General features: G+C 53.4%; 1 protein-coding gene across 1 annotated transcript in view; it reads right to left on the reverse strand.

The window, feature by feature from the left end:
• The window catches only part of LOC134345907 (murinoglobulin-2-like), a 132,156-nt gene that overhangs the window by 44,609 nt on the left and 72,517 nt on the right, over nt 1-15,030 (reverse strand). Inside the window, exons 19-22 of the mRNA XM_063047251.1 lie at nt 11,508-11,733; nt 8,621-8,744; nt 5,146-5,267; nt 4,606-4,657 (exon numbers count right to left, since the gene is read on the reverse strand). Of these exons, the coding sequence (XP_062903321.1) occupies nt 4,606-4,657; nt 5,146-5,267; nt 8,621-8,744; nt 11,508-11,733 (524 nt within the window). The remainder of the gene's footprint in view (nt 1-4,605; nt 4,658-5,145; nt 5,268-8,620; nt 8,745-11,507; nt 11,734-15,030) is intronic.

A 15,030-nucleotide genomic window follows, 5' to 3' on the forward strand; every position in this document is an offset into this window, starting at 1 on the left:
GGCTGATCATCCAACTCAGAACCCCGCCCCAGCCTTCCCTCCATACCCACTGACCCCCGTAGCCACAAGGGCCATATCTAACTCCCTCTTAAATATAGCCAATGAACTGGCCTCAACTGTTTCCTGTGGCAGAGAATTCCACAGATTCACCACTCTCTGTGTGAAGAAGTTTTTCCTAATCTCGGTCCTAAAAGGCTTCCCCTCTATCCTCAAACTGTGACCCCTCGTTCTGGACTTCCCCAACATCGGGAACAATCTTCCTGCATCTAGCCTGTCCAATCCCTTTAGGATCTTATACGTTTCAATCAGATTCCCCCCTCAATCTTCCAAATTCCAATGAGTACAAGCCCAGTTCATCCAGTCTTTCTTCATATGAAAGTCCTGCCATCCCAGGAATCAATCTGGTGAACCTTCTTTGTACTCCCTCTATGGCAATGATGTCTTTCCTCAGATTAGGGGACCAAAACTGCACACAATACTCCAGGTGTGGTCTCACCAAGGCCTTGTACAACTGCAGTAGTACCTCCCTGCTCCTGTACTCGAATCCTCTCGCTATAAATGCCAGCATACAATTCGCCTTCAGCATACCTGCTGCACCTGCATGCCCACTTTCAATGACTGGTGTATAATGACACCCAGGTCTCGTTGCACCTCCCCTTTTCCTAATCGGCCACCATTCAGATAATAATTTGTTTTCCTATTTTTGCCACCAAAGTGGATAACTTCACATTTATCCACATTAAATTGCATCTGCCATGAATTTGCCCACTCACCCAACCTATCCAAGTCACCCTGCATCCTCCTAGCATCCTCCTCACTGCTAACACTGCCACCCAGCTTCGTGTCATCCGCAAACTTGGAGATGCTGCATTTAATTCCCTCATCCAAGTCATTAATATATATTGTAAACAACTGGGGTCCCAGCACTGAGCCTTGCGGTACCCCACTAGTCACCGCCTGCCATTCTGAAAAGGTCCCGTTTATTCCCACTCTTTGCTTCCTGTCTGCTAACCAATTCTCCACCCACACCAATACCTTACCCCCAATACCGTGTGCTTTAAGTTTGCACACTAATCTCCTGTGTGGGACCTTGTCAAAAGCCTTTTGAAAATCCAAATATACCACATCCACTGGTTTTCCCCTATCCACTCTACCAGTTACATCCTCAAAAAATTCTATAAGATTCGTCAGACATGATTTACCTTTCACAAATCCATGCTGACTTTGTCCGATCATTTCACCGCTTTCCAAATGTGCTGTTATCACATCCTTGATAACTGACTCCAGCAGTTTCCCCACCACCGACGTTAGGCTAACCGGTCTATAATTCCCCGGTTTCTCTCTCCCTCCTTTTTTAAAAAGTGGGGTTACATTAGCCACCCTCCAATCCTCAGGAACTAGTCCAGAATCTAACGAGTTTTGAAAAATTATCACTAATGCATCCATTATTTCTTGGGCTACTTCCTTAAGCACTCTGGGATGCAGACCATCTGGCCCTGGGGATTTATCTGCCTTCAATCCCTTCAATTTACCTAACACCACTTCCCTACTAACTTGTATTTCGCTCAGTTCTTCCATCTCACTGGACCCTCTGTCCCTTACTATTTCTGGAAGATTATTTATGTCTTCCTTAGTGAAGACAGAACCAAAGTAATTATTCAATTGGTCTGCCATGTCCTTGCTCCCCATAATCAATTCACCTGTTTCTGTCTGCAGGGGACCTACATTTGTCTTTACCAGTCTTTTCCTTTTTACATATCTATAAAAGCTTTTACAGTCAGTTTTTATGTTCCCTGCCAGTTTTCTCTCATAATCTTTTTTCCCCTTCCTAATTAAGCCCTTTGTCCTCCTCTGCTGAACTCTGAATTTCTCCCAGTCCTCAGGTGAGCCACTTTCTCTGGCTAATTTGTATGCTTCTTCTTTGGAATTGATACTATCCCTAATTTCTCTTGTCAGCCACGGGTGCACTACCTTCCTTGATTTATTCTTTTCCCAAACTGGGATGAACAATTGTTGTAGTTCATCCATGCAACCTTTAAATGCTTGCCATTGCATATCCACCGTCAATCCTTTAAGTGTTATTTGCCAGTCTATCTTAGCTAATTCACGTCTCATACCTTCAAAGTTACCCCTCTTTAAGTTCAGAACCTTTGTTTCTGAATTAACTATGTCACTCTCCATCTTAATGAAGAATTCCACCATATTATGGTCACTCTTACCCAAGGGGCCTCTCACGACAAGATTGCTAATTAACCCTTCCTCATTGCTCAATACCCAGTCCAGAATAGCCTGCTCTCTAGTTGGTTCCTCGACATGTTGGTTCAAAAAACCATCCCGCATACATTCCAAGAAATCCTCTTCCTCAGCACCTTTACCAATTTGGTTCACCCAGTCTACATGTAGATTGAAGTCACCCATTATAACTGCTGTTCCTTTATTGCACACATTTCTAATTTCCTGTTTAATACCATCTCCGACCTCACTACTACTGTTAGGTGGCCTGTACACAACTCCCACCAGCGACTTCTGCCCCTTAGTGTTATGCAGCTCTACCCATATCGATTCCACATCTTCCCGGCTTATGTCCTTCCTTTCTATTGCGTTAATCTCTTCTTTAACCAGCAACGCCACCCCACCTCCCCTTCCTTCACGTCTATCCCTCCTGAATATTGAATATCCCTGAACGTTGAGCTCCCATCCCTGGTCACCCTGGAGCCATGTCTCTGTGATCCCAACTATATCATAATCATTAATAACAATCTGCACTTTCAATTCATCCACCTTATTACGAATGCTCCTTGCATTGACACATAAAGCCTTCAGGCGCTCTTTTACAACTCTCTTAGCCCTTATACAATTATGTTGAAAAGTGGCCCTTTTTAATGCTTGCCCTGGATTTGTCGGCCTGCCACTTTTACTTTTCTCCTTAGTACTTTTTGCTTCTACCCTCACTTTACACCCCTCTGTCTCCCTGCACTGGTTCCCATCCCTCTGTCGTGAACTATCCTCCTCACGCCTAGCCTCTTTAATTTGATTCCCACCCCCCAACCATTCTAGTTTAAAGTCACCTCAGTAGCCCCCGCTAATCTCCCTGCCAGGATATTGGTCCCCCTAGGATTCAAGTGTAACCCGTCCTTTTTGTACAGGTCACACTTGCGCCAAAAGAGGTCCCAATGATCCAAAAACTTGAATCCCTGCCCCCTGCTCCAATCCCTCAGCCACGCATTTATCCTCCACCTCATTGCATTCCTACTCTCACTGTCGCGTGGCACAGGCAGTAATCCCGAGATTACTACCTTTGCGGTCCTTTTTCTCAACTCCCTTCCTAGCTCCTTATATTCTCCTTTCAGGACCTCATCCCTTTTCCTCCCTATGTCATTGGTACCTATATGTACCACGACCTCTGGCTCCTCACCCTCCCACTTCAGGATATCTTGGACACGATCAGAAATATCCCGGACCTTGGCACCAGGGAGGCAAACTACCATCCGGGACTCTGTACTGCGTCCACAGAATCGCCTATCTGACCCCCTTACTATCGAGTCCCCTATCACAACTGCCCTCCTCTTCCTTGCCCTACCCTTCTGAGCTACAGGGCCAGGCACGGCCACTGTCGCTTCCCCTGGGTAAGCTGTCCCCCCCAACAGTACTCAAACAGCAGTACCTGTTGTTAAGGGGCACAGCCACCGGGGTACTCCCCATCACCTGACTTTTCCCCTTCCCCCTCCTAACCGTGACCCACTTGTCTGCCTCCCGTGGCCCCGGCGTGACCACCTGCTTTCCACTCCTCTCTATCACCTCCTCACTCTCCCTGACCAGACGAAGGTCATCGAACTGCAGCTCCAGTTCTTTAACGCGGTCCCTTAGGAGCTGCATCTCGATGCACTTGGCGCAGATGTAGACGTCCGGGAGGCTTGGAGACTCCAGGGCCTCCCACATCCGACACCGAGAGCAGCAAACTGCCCTCACAGTCATAATGCCCCTCTCCTCAAATAACAACAGAAAATGAATGTCAAACCTTCCTCGCCTCGCCCGCTTCCGCCTAAGCCCGTTGAGCCGAAGCCCTTAAGCCTTCACTCTGCTCCCGGCTCACTCCGCAGCCCGCAAACTACGCTGCCCGCTCTATGAGGCTTTGTTCCTTTTAAATCTGCCGCGCTGCACTGCCCGACGTCACACGCCTGCGCAGTCCCGCCTCTCAGAACGCCGTTGGAGAAAAAAAAATAACGAAAATTTCAAAAATGTCTTTCTCGGCACTCCCACTCAGACTCTCAGACTCCTTCTTCGAATTATGTCCTATCTTCTGTGACCGTGGTATGATTGTTGGTGCCAGATGTGTGGTTTGAGTATTTCAGAAACTGTTGATCTCCTGGAATATTCTGCAGCGTTTACAGAGAATGGTGTGAGAAAAAAAAAGCCAGTGAGCGGCAGTTTTGTTGGTGAAAGCTCCTTGTTACTGAGCGAGAACATTAAATGGTCAGACTGCTTCAAGCTGACAGAGAGTCGACAGTAACTCAGTCCGGCTCTGATATTTCACCAAGACACGGATAGGGTCTCGGAATCGATATATTTTTTTCAAAATCCCTCAGCCTGCGGAGATTTACCTACCATCAGGACAAAGCAAGGAGCTGTGTGACAACTCGGTCTCTGAACCTTCGGGCTGCGGAGAGACAGAGACATGGGGTGAGACACTGCGAAGGGCAAAGAAGGATGTGGGTGAGGACAGTAGACGAGGGATTCAGGAGATAAGGGAAGGAGTGAGAGGGAAGGAGGGGAGGGAGGGGATTGAGGACTGTTAATCAGAGAAGAGTGAGGATGGGGAGGGAGAATTGTGGGCAGTGAGTGAGGGACAGCAAGGAACAGGTGAGTGAAGGAAGGTTTTGACAGTGAATGAGGGAGGAGTGAGTGGGATACAAGTCTGTGAATGAAGGAGCAGTGGGCAAAAGAAACTGATCTGAGGGCTGTGAGTGAGGAGGAGTGAGGAATAGGAGTGAGGTGAGTGGAGGAGGGTTTGACAGGGAATGAGTGTGAGTGAGGGGCAATGAAGGTCAGGAGCACAGGAGTGTGGGACGCAAGAGAAAGCGAGCCAAGGACATGGTGTTTCGGGATGGCGTCTCCAGGAGGGTAGCCGTGGAGACCCTGGCTGACCTCAATAATCAGCGGTTTGCGAATGATGTCGACGGCTCCCCTCGTCGGGACGACGACAACTTCGTTCCCACAAAGGGTGGTCGATTTTACAGACTCAGCCCGCACTGTGGTGTTCACCTCGCCTGGAAAACAGAGAGGGTGAGTGCAGTTAGAGTGAGGAGGGGGAAGGTAGGGAGGCGAGAAAGGTAGGGGGAGAAGAGTAATGAAGGGGATAGGAGGGAAATAGGTAGAAAGGAAGACGGAAAGACGGGCAAGGGAGACAGAGAACGACAGTCCTTTCTGCTTAACCTAGGGGTCAGTGGGACTGTGATGGCGAACAGGGACAAGGATCTGATTCACCCCGACTCTCCCTGCCTAACCCAGAGGATGTTGGGGCAGGCATAGGGAACGGACATCCGGGGATAATTCACCCCCACCCTCCCTTCCTGCCTAACCCAGAGGACGTTGGGGCAGGGATAGGGAACGGACATCCGGGGATAGTTCACCCCCACCCTCCGTCCCTATCACAAGGGTCGGTGGGACAGTGATGGGGCGTGGGAAACCGGGGCGAATTCCACCCTCCCTTCCTGACCCAGTGATCAGTGGGACAGAATAGGGAGAGGGAACCCGGGGCTGATTCACACACTGTCCTCCCTCCCGAACTCAGGTGTCAGTGGGACTGGGATGGGGAGATGGATCACGGGGCTGATTCACCCTGCTATCCCTAACATAGGTTTCGGCGAGACAGCGATGGGGAGAAGGAACCTGCGGCTGATTCATAGAACATGGAACACAGCAAATAGAAATTTACAGCACATCACAGGCCCTACGGCCCACAATATTGTGCCGACGATGCAGAAAACTCTATAAACTACCTAGAATTTCCTTAGCGCATAGCTCCCTATTATTCTAAGCTCCTTGTACCTATCTCAGAGGTTCTTAAAAGACTCCACTCCCTCCCTCCCTGACCCAGGGGTCAGTGGAACATGGATGGGGAAAGGGAAACCGGGTCTGAATCACAACCCACCTCCCTCTCTATCCTAGTGGTCAGTGGGACAGGACTGGGGAACGGGAAACCGGGTCTGAGTCACAACCCACTTCCTTCCCTGACCTAGTGGTCAGTGGGAGAGGGATGGGGAACGGGAAACCGGGTCTGAGTCAGCCATTCACTCCCTCACTAACCCAAGGGGTCGTTGTAGCAGGGATGGGCAGAGGGAACCCGGGGCTGATTCACCGCACTCCCTCCCCCTGGAATGACGGTGTCGGTCGTGAATCAGCCCCGGGTTCCCGTACCCCATCTGAGTCCCACAAACCTCTGGGTTAGGGAGAGAGGGAGAGCTGAATGACTGTCGAGTTTCCGTTCCCCATTACTGTCCCTCTGACTACTGACTTTGAGAAGGAGGTCGGGGGTGTGGTGTTGGTGAATCAGACACAGGTCACCCCCCTCGCCAATTCCTTGTCCCACTGAGCCCTGGATTAGGCGAGAGGGTGGGAGGGGCTGATTCAGCCCTGGGTTCCTGTTCCATTACCTTGGACAATAATGGGCAACGGGAATTCGGGTCTGATTCACGCCCTCCATCCCTCCCGAACCCAGGGGTCGGTGGTGCATGCGTGGACAACTGGAAATGGGGCTGATTCAGATCCCCTTCTTCCCTCACTAGCCCACTGTTCAGTGAGATAGGGATGTGGAGGGGGGCTGTGGGGCTGATTAACCCCCTCCTTGCCTCCCTAACCCAGTGGTTGGTGCGGCAGGATGAGGAGGGGTACCCAGCGCAGAATTAATCCCTTCCTCCCTAATCCATGGATAGGGAGAAGGAACGGAAACCCCGGGGCTTATTCACCCACTCCCTACCTGGCCCGGGGTCTGTGGTGGCCGGTGCTATCATGTTTGCTGTTGTGTGCTGGGGCAGCAGGCTGAGGGTAGCAGACACCAATAGAATCAACAGACTCATTCTTATGGCCAGTGATGTTGTGGGGATGGAACTGGACTCTCTCACGGTGGTGTCTGAAAAGAGGATGCTGTCCAAGTTGCATGCCATCTTGGACAATGTCTCCCATCCACTACATAATGTACTGGGTGGGCACAGGAGTACATTCAGCCAGAGACTCATTCCACCGAGATGCAGCACAGAGCGTCATAGGAAGTCATTCCTGCCTGTGGCCATCAAACTTTACAACTCCTCCCTTGGAGGGTCAGACACCCTGAGCCAATAGGCTGGTCCTGGATTTATTTCCCGGCATAATGTACATATTACTATTTAACTATTTATGATTTTATTACTATTTATTATTTGTGATGCAACTGTAACGAAAACCAATTTCCCCCGGGATCAATAAAGTACGACTATGACTATGACTATGACAAGGATGGGAAACGGAAACCCAAGGCTGATTCACCCACTCCCTACCTGGCCCGGGCTCGGTTGGACAGGGACTGGGCACGGGAACCTGGGGATGCTTCATCTCCCCCACCCCACCCCCCGAACCCCCTCCGTAAACATGGTCTGTGTTACGGGGATGGGGAACGGAAACCCGAGGGTAATTCACACCATCCCTCTCCACATTAACTAGGGCTCGGTGGGACAGCGATGGGGAGAGGGAACATGGGGCTGATTCTCTACTCCCGTCCCGGAACACCCTCCCTAACCTAGGGGTTGGTGGAACAGAGCTGGGGAGAGGGAAGGCGAGGCTGAATAGCCCCCCCCCCCACCACATCTCTCTCTCTCCCTAGCCCTGTGGTCGGTGGGAATGGAATGAGGAACGGGAAATCGGTTCTGAGTCACCCACTCCCTCCCTCATTAATCAAGGGGTCAAAGGGACATGGAAGGGGAAAGGAAAGCCGGGTCTGATTTACCCACTCCCTCCCTTCCTAACCCAGGGGTCGGTGGGAACACAGTGCCTAATTAACCCCTTCCTCCCTAATCCATCCTAATCCAGTGTTCGTTGGGAGAGGGATGTGAAACGGAAATTCGGGGCTGATTTACTCCCTTCATCCCTAACCGCGGTGTCGATGGGACAGGGATGGGGAACGGGAACCCGGACTGATTTACGCCTCCCTCCCTAACCACGTTGTCGATGGGACATAATGGGGAACGGAAACCCGGGGCGGATTCACTTGCTCCCTCCCTATCGAACCCAGGAGTCAGTGGGACAAGGATAGGGAGAGTAAACCTGGGCCTCATTCAACCCCTCCCTCCCTCACTAACCTAGGGGTTGGTGGGACAGGGATAGAGAGAGGTAAACAGGCGTCGAATCGCCCCTCCCTCCCAAACCCAGAGGCCTGTGGGACCGCGATGGGGAACCGAACCCGTCGTTGATTCACCTTTCTCCCTCCCTCCCTAACCCAGGGGTCAGTGGGAGAGGGATGGGGAGGGGAACCAGGGGCTGATTTACACTCTTACCTCCCTCCCTAACCCAGGTGTCGTTGGACAGAGAAGTTGCGAGGAAACCAGGGGCTGATTCCCCCTGATGTTCAGAGACCGGACATTGAACTCACCCAATCCCGAGGCGGTCAGATTCCAACTGAGGGTAACGCTGTCCTTGGACAGGACGCAAATTTCGTGCTCACGGTTAGAGAACGCCGAATCGAAGCCCTTAGCTTCAACCAGGGTGACCTTGACCTTGTGACGGTGGGAGAGAGAAGGGGAGATGGGCGTCATCTGGGAACTCGAGGTGAGGGCAAACCGGCCAAGACGGTGAGCAGAGCCAACAAGCAGTGCGGATGGGCAGAATGCGAGGTAAAAATGGCGAACACATGGGGAGAATAAGGAGCGTTCTGGCAGAGGGTGAGGAGGGATCGCTGTGGAAGGGGTCGAGGAGGGACCGTTGGGCGACGGGAAGAGGGGGGAACGCAGTTGGAGAGGATGAGTGGGGAACGTTGTGGGAGGAGTCGAGGAGGGCAGGCAGTAGGAAGGGTTGAGGAGGGAGTACAGTGGGAGGGTGTGAAGAGAGACTGCTGTGGGCGGGGTGAGGAGGGAACGGTGTAGGAGGAGTACTGGAGGGAATACTGTGGAGGAAACCGCTGGAAGGGGAAAGAGAGAATGCTGTGGGTGGGGCGAGGGGGAAGGTTGTGGGAGGGGTCGAGGAGGGAACGCTGTTGGAGGGTGTGTAGGGAACGTTGTTGGGGAGTCGAGGAGGGAACGCTGTTGGAAAGGGTGAGGAGGGGACGCCGTGGGGGCTGTCGAGAAGGGAAGGGGGTACGCTGCGATAAAAGGTGAGGAGGGAACGGTGTGGGATGGAAGTGAGGAGGGAGCCCTCTGGTAGGGGGTGTGAGGGAACGCACTGGGAGGAGTGGGGAAGGAATATTGTGGGAGGATTGAAGAGGCAATGCTCTAGGAGGGTCAGGAGGGAACACCGAGGAAGTGAGTGAGGGAAGAACGTTGTGAAAGAGAGTTCAGGAGGAAATACTGTAGGAGGGGTGAGGGGGGAACATTAGGAGCAAGGCGAGGAGGGAATGCTGTGGGAATGGTCAAGAAATTAATGTTATGGGAGGGGGAGTGGAGGAAGCTCGTTGGGTGGGGGTGAGTCGGGGAGGAGCAAACGCTGAGTGGGGTGAAGGGGACCGCTGTTGGATTGGGTGAGGAGGGAGCGCTGCGGGCGGGGGCAATGAGCGAACGCTGTGGGTGGGAGTTGAGGAGGGAATACTGTTGGGGTGAGGAAGGAGCACTGTGGGAAGGGGGTGAGGACGGAACATTGTGGGAGGGATTTGAGGAGGTAACGCTGTAGGAGAGGGTGAGAAGGGAACGCTGGGGGAGAGGGTGAGGAATTAACGCTGTGGGAGGCGGTGCGGAGGGAACACTGTGGAGTTCATTACGGAACACTGTGGGAATGGGGGTGAGGGCACTCTGTAGTGCAGGTGAGGAAGGAACGCTGTGGGAGGGTTGAGGATGGAGCTCTACGGGATCGGGCGAGAAGCGAAAGCTGTGGGAGAGGGTGAGAAGAGAACGGTACGGGAGTGGGGTGATGAGGGAACGTTGTGGGAGGGGGTGTGAGGGAACTCATGGGTTTAAGTGACGAAGGAAAGCTGTGGGAGAGGGTGACGAAGAATTGCTTTTGGAGCGAGTGTTAATGGAACTCTATGGGAGCGGACGAGAAGGGAACGCTGTGGGAGGGGGTGGGGAGTGAAATCTGTGGGAGTGGGTGAGGAAAGAACGCTGTGAGGGGGTTGAGGAGGGAATGCTGTGGAAGGTGCTGAGGAGGGAAACGCTGCAGAAGTGGGGCGATGAGGCAACGCTGTGGGAGGGAGTTGAGGAGGGAACGCGGCGGGAGGGAGTTGAGGAGGGAACGCGGTGGGAGGGAATGTGAGGGCATTCTGTGGGTTTACGTGGGGAAGGAAAGCAGTGGGAAAGGGTGAGGAGGGAACGCTGTGGAAGGGTAATGAGGGAACGCTGTGGGAGGGAGTTGAGGAGGTAACGCTGTGGGAGTGGGTGTGAGCGAACGTTGTGGGAGGGCTGAGGAATGAACGCTGTGGGAGGGAACGAGGATTAAAAGCTATGGGTGGGCTAGGAGGACACGCTGTCGGGGGTGATGCGGAACCCTGTTGAATAGGGTGAAGAAGGAACTGCAGGAGGGAGTTGATAAGCGAATACTGTAGGAAGGGGTGAGGAAGGAACGCCCTGGGAGGGAGGTGACGATGGAAAACTGTGGGAGGGGCTGAGGAGGCAGTGCTGTGGGTGGGAATGAGGACAGAACGGTGTGGGAGGGGTTGAGGAGTGAACGCTTTGGGACAGTCAAGAAAGGCAGGGGGAACGCTGTGAAAGAAGTTGAGGAGGGAACGCTTTGGGAGGGGGCCGAGGAGCGAACGCTATGGAAGAGGCTGAGGAAGGAACGCTGTGCCGGGAGGTGAGGAGGGAACTCTGTGCGAGGGGTTGTGTGCGAACCCTGAGGGGGGGGGGGTGACGAAGGAACGCTGGGACTGTGTGAAGAATTAACGCTGTTAGAGGGGGCGAGGAGGGAACGCTGTAGGAGGGGGTGAGGATTGAATGCTATGTGAGGGGCTGAGGAAGGATCTCTGCATGTAGGGATGAGGGAGAATGTTGTGGGAGGGGCTGTGGGTTCGCGGGGAGGAGTGAGGAGGGATCTATTCCGGGGGTGGGGGTGAGGGTGAATGTTGTGCGAGGGGGCGAGGAGCGAACGCTGGGAGAGTGTGAGGAGGGAACCCTGCCGGTAGGGTGAGGGTGGAATGTTATGTGAGGGATTGAGGAGGGAACAATGGGAGGGAGTGAGGAGAGATCTCTGCCGGTGGCGGCAATGAGGAACGCTGTGGAAGAATTGCGGAAAAGCGGCTGATGGAGCGTCCGGCACCCAGTCCGTTCAGGGACCAGTTGGGATTTGACTCTGTGAGGGTCCCGAGTTCGGCGGAACACCCAGCGCCTCCCCCTTACCATGAGGCTCTCCGCCATGTAGTTGAAGATCCTCGCTTTGAGGGAGAAGCCCTCGGTCCTTACGACGGAGTAGGGCAGCAGCAGGTCCACGAAGAAGGGCTTAAAGGCGACAAGAGACACCATCTCCGAGAGCCCAAAGCCTGCGTCCCCGCTGCAGAACGCACTCCCCTTCCACTCGGTGATGGCGTCCGGGACCGTGACTGCAAGTTTGGCGTGTCCAGTGGAACTGTGCGCAGCGAGGATGGATGTGCAGTTGAGAGAGAGGCCGCTCGATCCATCCACTCTCTGCCCTCCCACTCAAGACAGAATAGACGTGAGGTGTGGCCCCGTCACCCATGTCGACGGGAGCCCTCCCTCCACCCGAAGCGCGCTTCACTTCCCGAGATGTGTGACCCTCCCTCCTCTGCACCCCTAGTTATCTCTGTGAGACCCCCCTCCACTCCTGCACCATCTCCACGTTAAACTCCCACCCCTACTCCTATCCCCGTCTCCGTCACCCATCCTCCCCTATACCCCTCCAGGTCTCCATCACATTCTCCCTCCCCTGAACCCCTCCCCGTCTCCGTCACACTCTCCCGCCCCTGAAACCTTCCCTGTCTCCGTCACCCCCTCCTTCCCCTCCTCTCTCTCCGGCACCTACACTCCTCTGCAATTTTGCAAACACCACCAACCACGGGATTTTTGATATGGTGTGGAGACCCTCTACCTCACAGGGAGACATCGCCCTGGGAACCCTGTGAGCGGATCTCGGATCTCGGACACCACTCCCAGGTCGAGGTGGTCCTACCAGACGCGGACCAGGTCCGAGATCTACGTCCCTGGGTACGATACCCGTACCTTTTCTTCAAGGAGACTCGCTCCTGGCTCGGGACCATGGTGTGTGGCTGAGCTCAAAACCAAGGCAAATCTTGGCTAATGGCTAATGTCTCCAGTCTGGCAGTTCCGTGGTGTTTAACATGAAATATTTGGAATGAAAGATTCGGAGTGGCCGTTGGAGAGTGAGCGAGGGGGTACGAAAGTCCGAGGGTCGAAGTCTCCGGGCTGGTGGGCGTTCGCAGAGCAGGGTAATCGTGTTAGGTTCTGAGGGGTTCGAACTACTTAGAGAGAGCTGTTGTTACACCCCTCCCTGCCTCTGTAAACCCATCTATCCCCCCCGGCAACAACAGCCTTCTCCCCGTCTATAATGCCACGTAGGACCTAAAACATTTCCCCATATCCGTAACCCCTCCCAGCGTCTACACCCCTCCGCGTCTCTATATTGCCCTCAGGACCCAACACCCCTCCCTTTATCTATCACCCCTCCAAACGCAGCACCACACTGTATCTCTGTAACCCCTCTGGAACCTCAGAATAAGCCGGGAAAATATGGCTCAGAGAGTCTGACATCGGAGCGGGAAAGTTATTGGGAGGTATTCTAAGGGGTCAGATTCTGCACATAACTATTCGAATAGACATAGACTGAGTCAGCATTGCTACCTGCTTAGCAAATTATGTCTAACCAATCTCAAAGAGATTTTCGAGGATATTACCAGGAATGAGGGCAAGGCAGTGGAAGTTGTCTCCACGGACTTCAGCGAGGGATTTGACAAGGTCCCGCATGGGAGGTTGGTCAGGAAGTTTCAGTCTCTCGGCATTCAGGATGAGGTAGTATATTGGATTAGACACTGGCTTTGTGGGGGAAGCCAGAGAGTGGTATTTGATGTTATCCTACGAGCAGCCCCAACAGCCCTCCCTGCTCTACACCCATCACGTCCAGGTCACTGCCTCTTTTCCCTACACCCTTCCCCATCTCCGTCATCCCCTCCCTCCCCTACACACCTCCCCTACTGTTACCCTTCTCCCCGTACACCTCCAGTCTCCGTCACACCTCCCACCCCAACACACTTCTCTATCTCCTTCTCCCCTCCCTCCACCACAGCCCTACGCGTCTCTGTCAATCACTCTCTCCCCTACACTTCTTCCCGTCTCCGTCGCCCCCTCTCTCCACTACACCGTTCGCGTCTCTTTCACCGCTTATTCCCCTACACCCATCCCAGCTCCGTCACCCCTTGCTCCCCTACACCCCTCTCTATCACCAACAAACCTTTCCCATACACCCCTCCCCATTTCCGTCACCATCTCGCTCCTTGTCTTCGTCAACTCCTCCGTCCCTACACCCCTTCCGTCTCTGTCACCGCATCTCTCCCCGTCTCCGTCACACTCTGCCTCCCCTACACCGGTCCCGTATCTACCACCTGCCCTCCCCTACACAGAGCATGTCCGTCAACTCTCCCAACCCTGCACATATCTCCGTCTCCACAACTAATCCCTCCGTTACTCAACCCGTCTCCGTCACTCCCCCTCCCTATGTAGATGTGGCCACATGGAGTGCGACAGGCTGGGCGTCTCATGTGCTCCAAGAGTTTGTGAATGGGAAGTTCTCACGAACTGCTTGGGGAGGGGTGCCATTTCACACCTCTCTGTCTCTACAAAACCCCTCCGAACCTAACACCTCTCCCTGTCTCCCTTCTACATTCCTGCCAGAATCTGTAATCCCCTCAAGCTGCTATACCCCACCCCACATCGGAAACCTCCAACGGTCCCTCTTCTCCTCCTGGACCCTGTGGGTGGCAAATGCAAAAGGGCAGAGATATGTAAATCATCCTTAGCCCCTGGAGATGCGCTGGCGGATTAAAGGATGTCGAATGTTGTTCCGTTGTTTAAGAAAGGCTCCAAGTACAAACTAGGAAAATGTAGTCCAGCGAGACCGAGATCAGTGGTGGTAAGGTTATTGGAAGCTACTCTAATGCATTGGATATATAATGATTTGGATTGACAGGACTGATTAGGGAAAGTCAGCATGCTTTTTGCCTGCTAGATCATGTCTGCCAAAACTTTTAGAATTGTTCGAAGAAGTTAACAAGAAAGTTGATAGCTCAAGGCAGTGGATATTGTCTACATGGACATTAGCAATACAATCAACAAGGTCCTGCATAGGAGGTTGGTCAGGAAGGTTTAGTTGTTTGGCATTCAAGATGAGTTAGCAAATTGGATTAGATATTGATTCTGATGGAAACCAACCACCAGCCGCTGCAGCCCTCCACGTCTCCGTCAACACCCCCCCCCGCCCACTTCCCCTATACTCCACCCAGTCTCGGTCATGCCCTCCCTCCCGTACAACCGTCTGTCGCCAGCACTTCCTCCCTCCCCTACCCCCTCCCCGTCTCTGTCACTCCCTCCTTCACCTACTCCCCTCCCTGTCTCCGTCACTCCCTTCCTCCTCTACACCTTACAGTCTTCAACCCATACCTACCCTACACCCCCATCTCTGACACCCCCTTCCTCCTCTACACCCGTCCTCGTCACCCTCAACACCTCCCTGTCCTCATCACACACTGCCCTCACTACACTCCTCCCCATATCTGTCAGCCCCTCTCTCCCCTTCACACCTACACATCTCTGTTACTCTCTCCTTCCACTGCACATCTCCCTGTTTCCGTCACTCACTCCCTCCCCTACATCTCTCCTTGTCTCTGTGATGTCC

This window comes from Mobula hypostoma, chromosome 4, assembly GCF_963921235.1.
Source record: "Mobula hypostoma chromosome 4, sMobHyp1.1, whole genome shotgun sequence".
Taxonomy (NCBI): Eukaryota; Metazoa; Chordata; class Chondrichthyes; order Myliobatiformes; family Myliobatidae; genus Mobula; species Mobula hypostoma.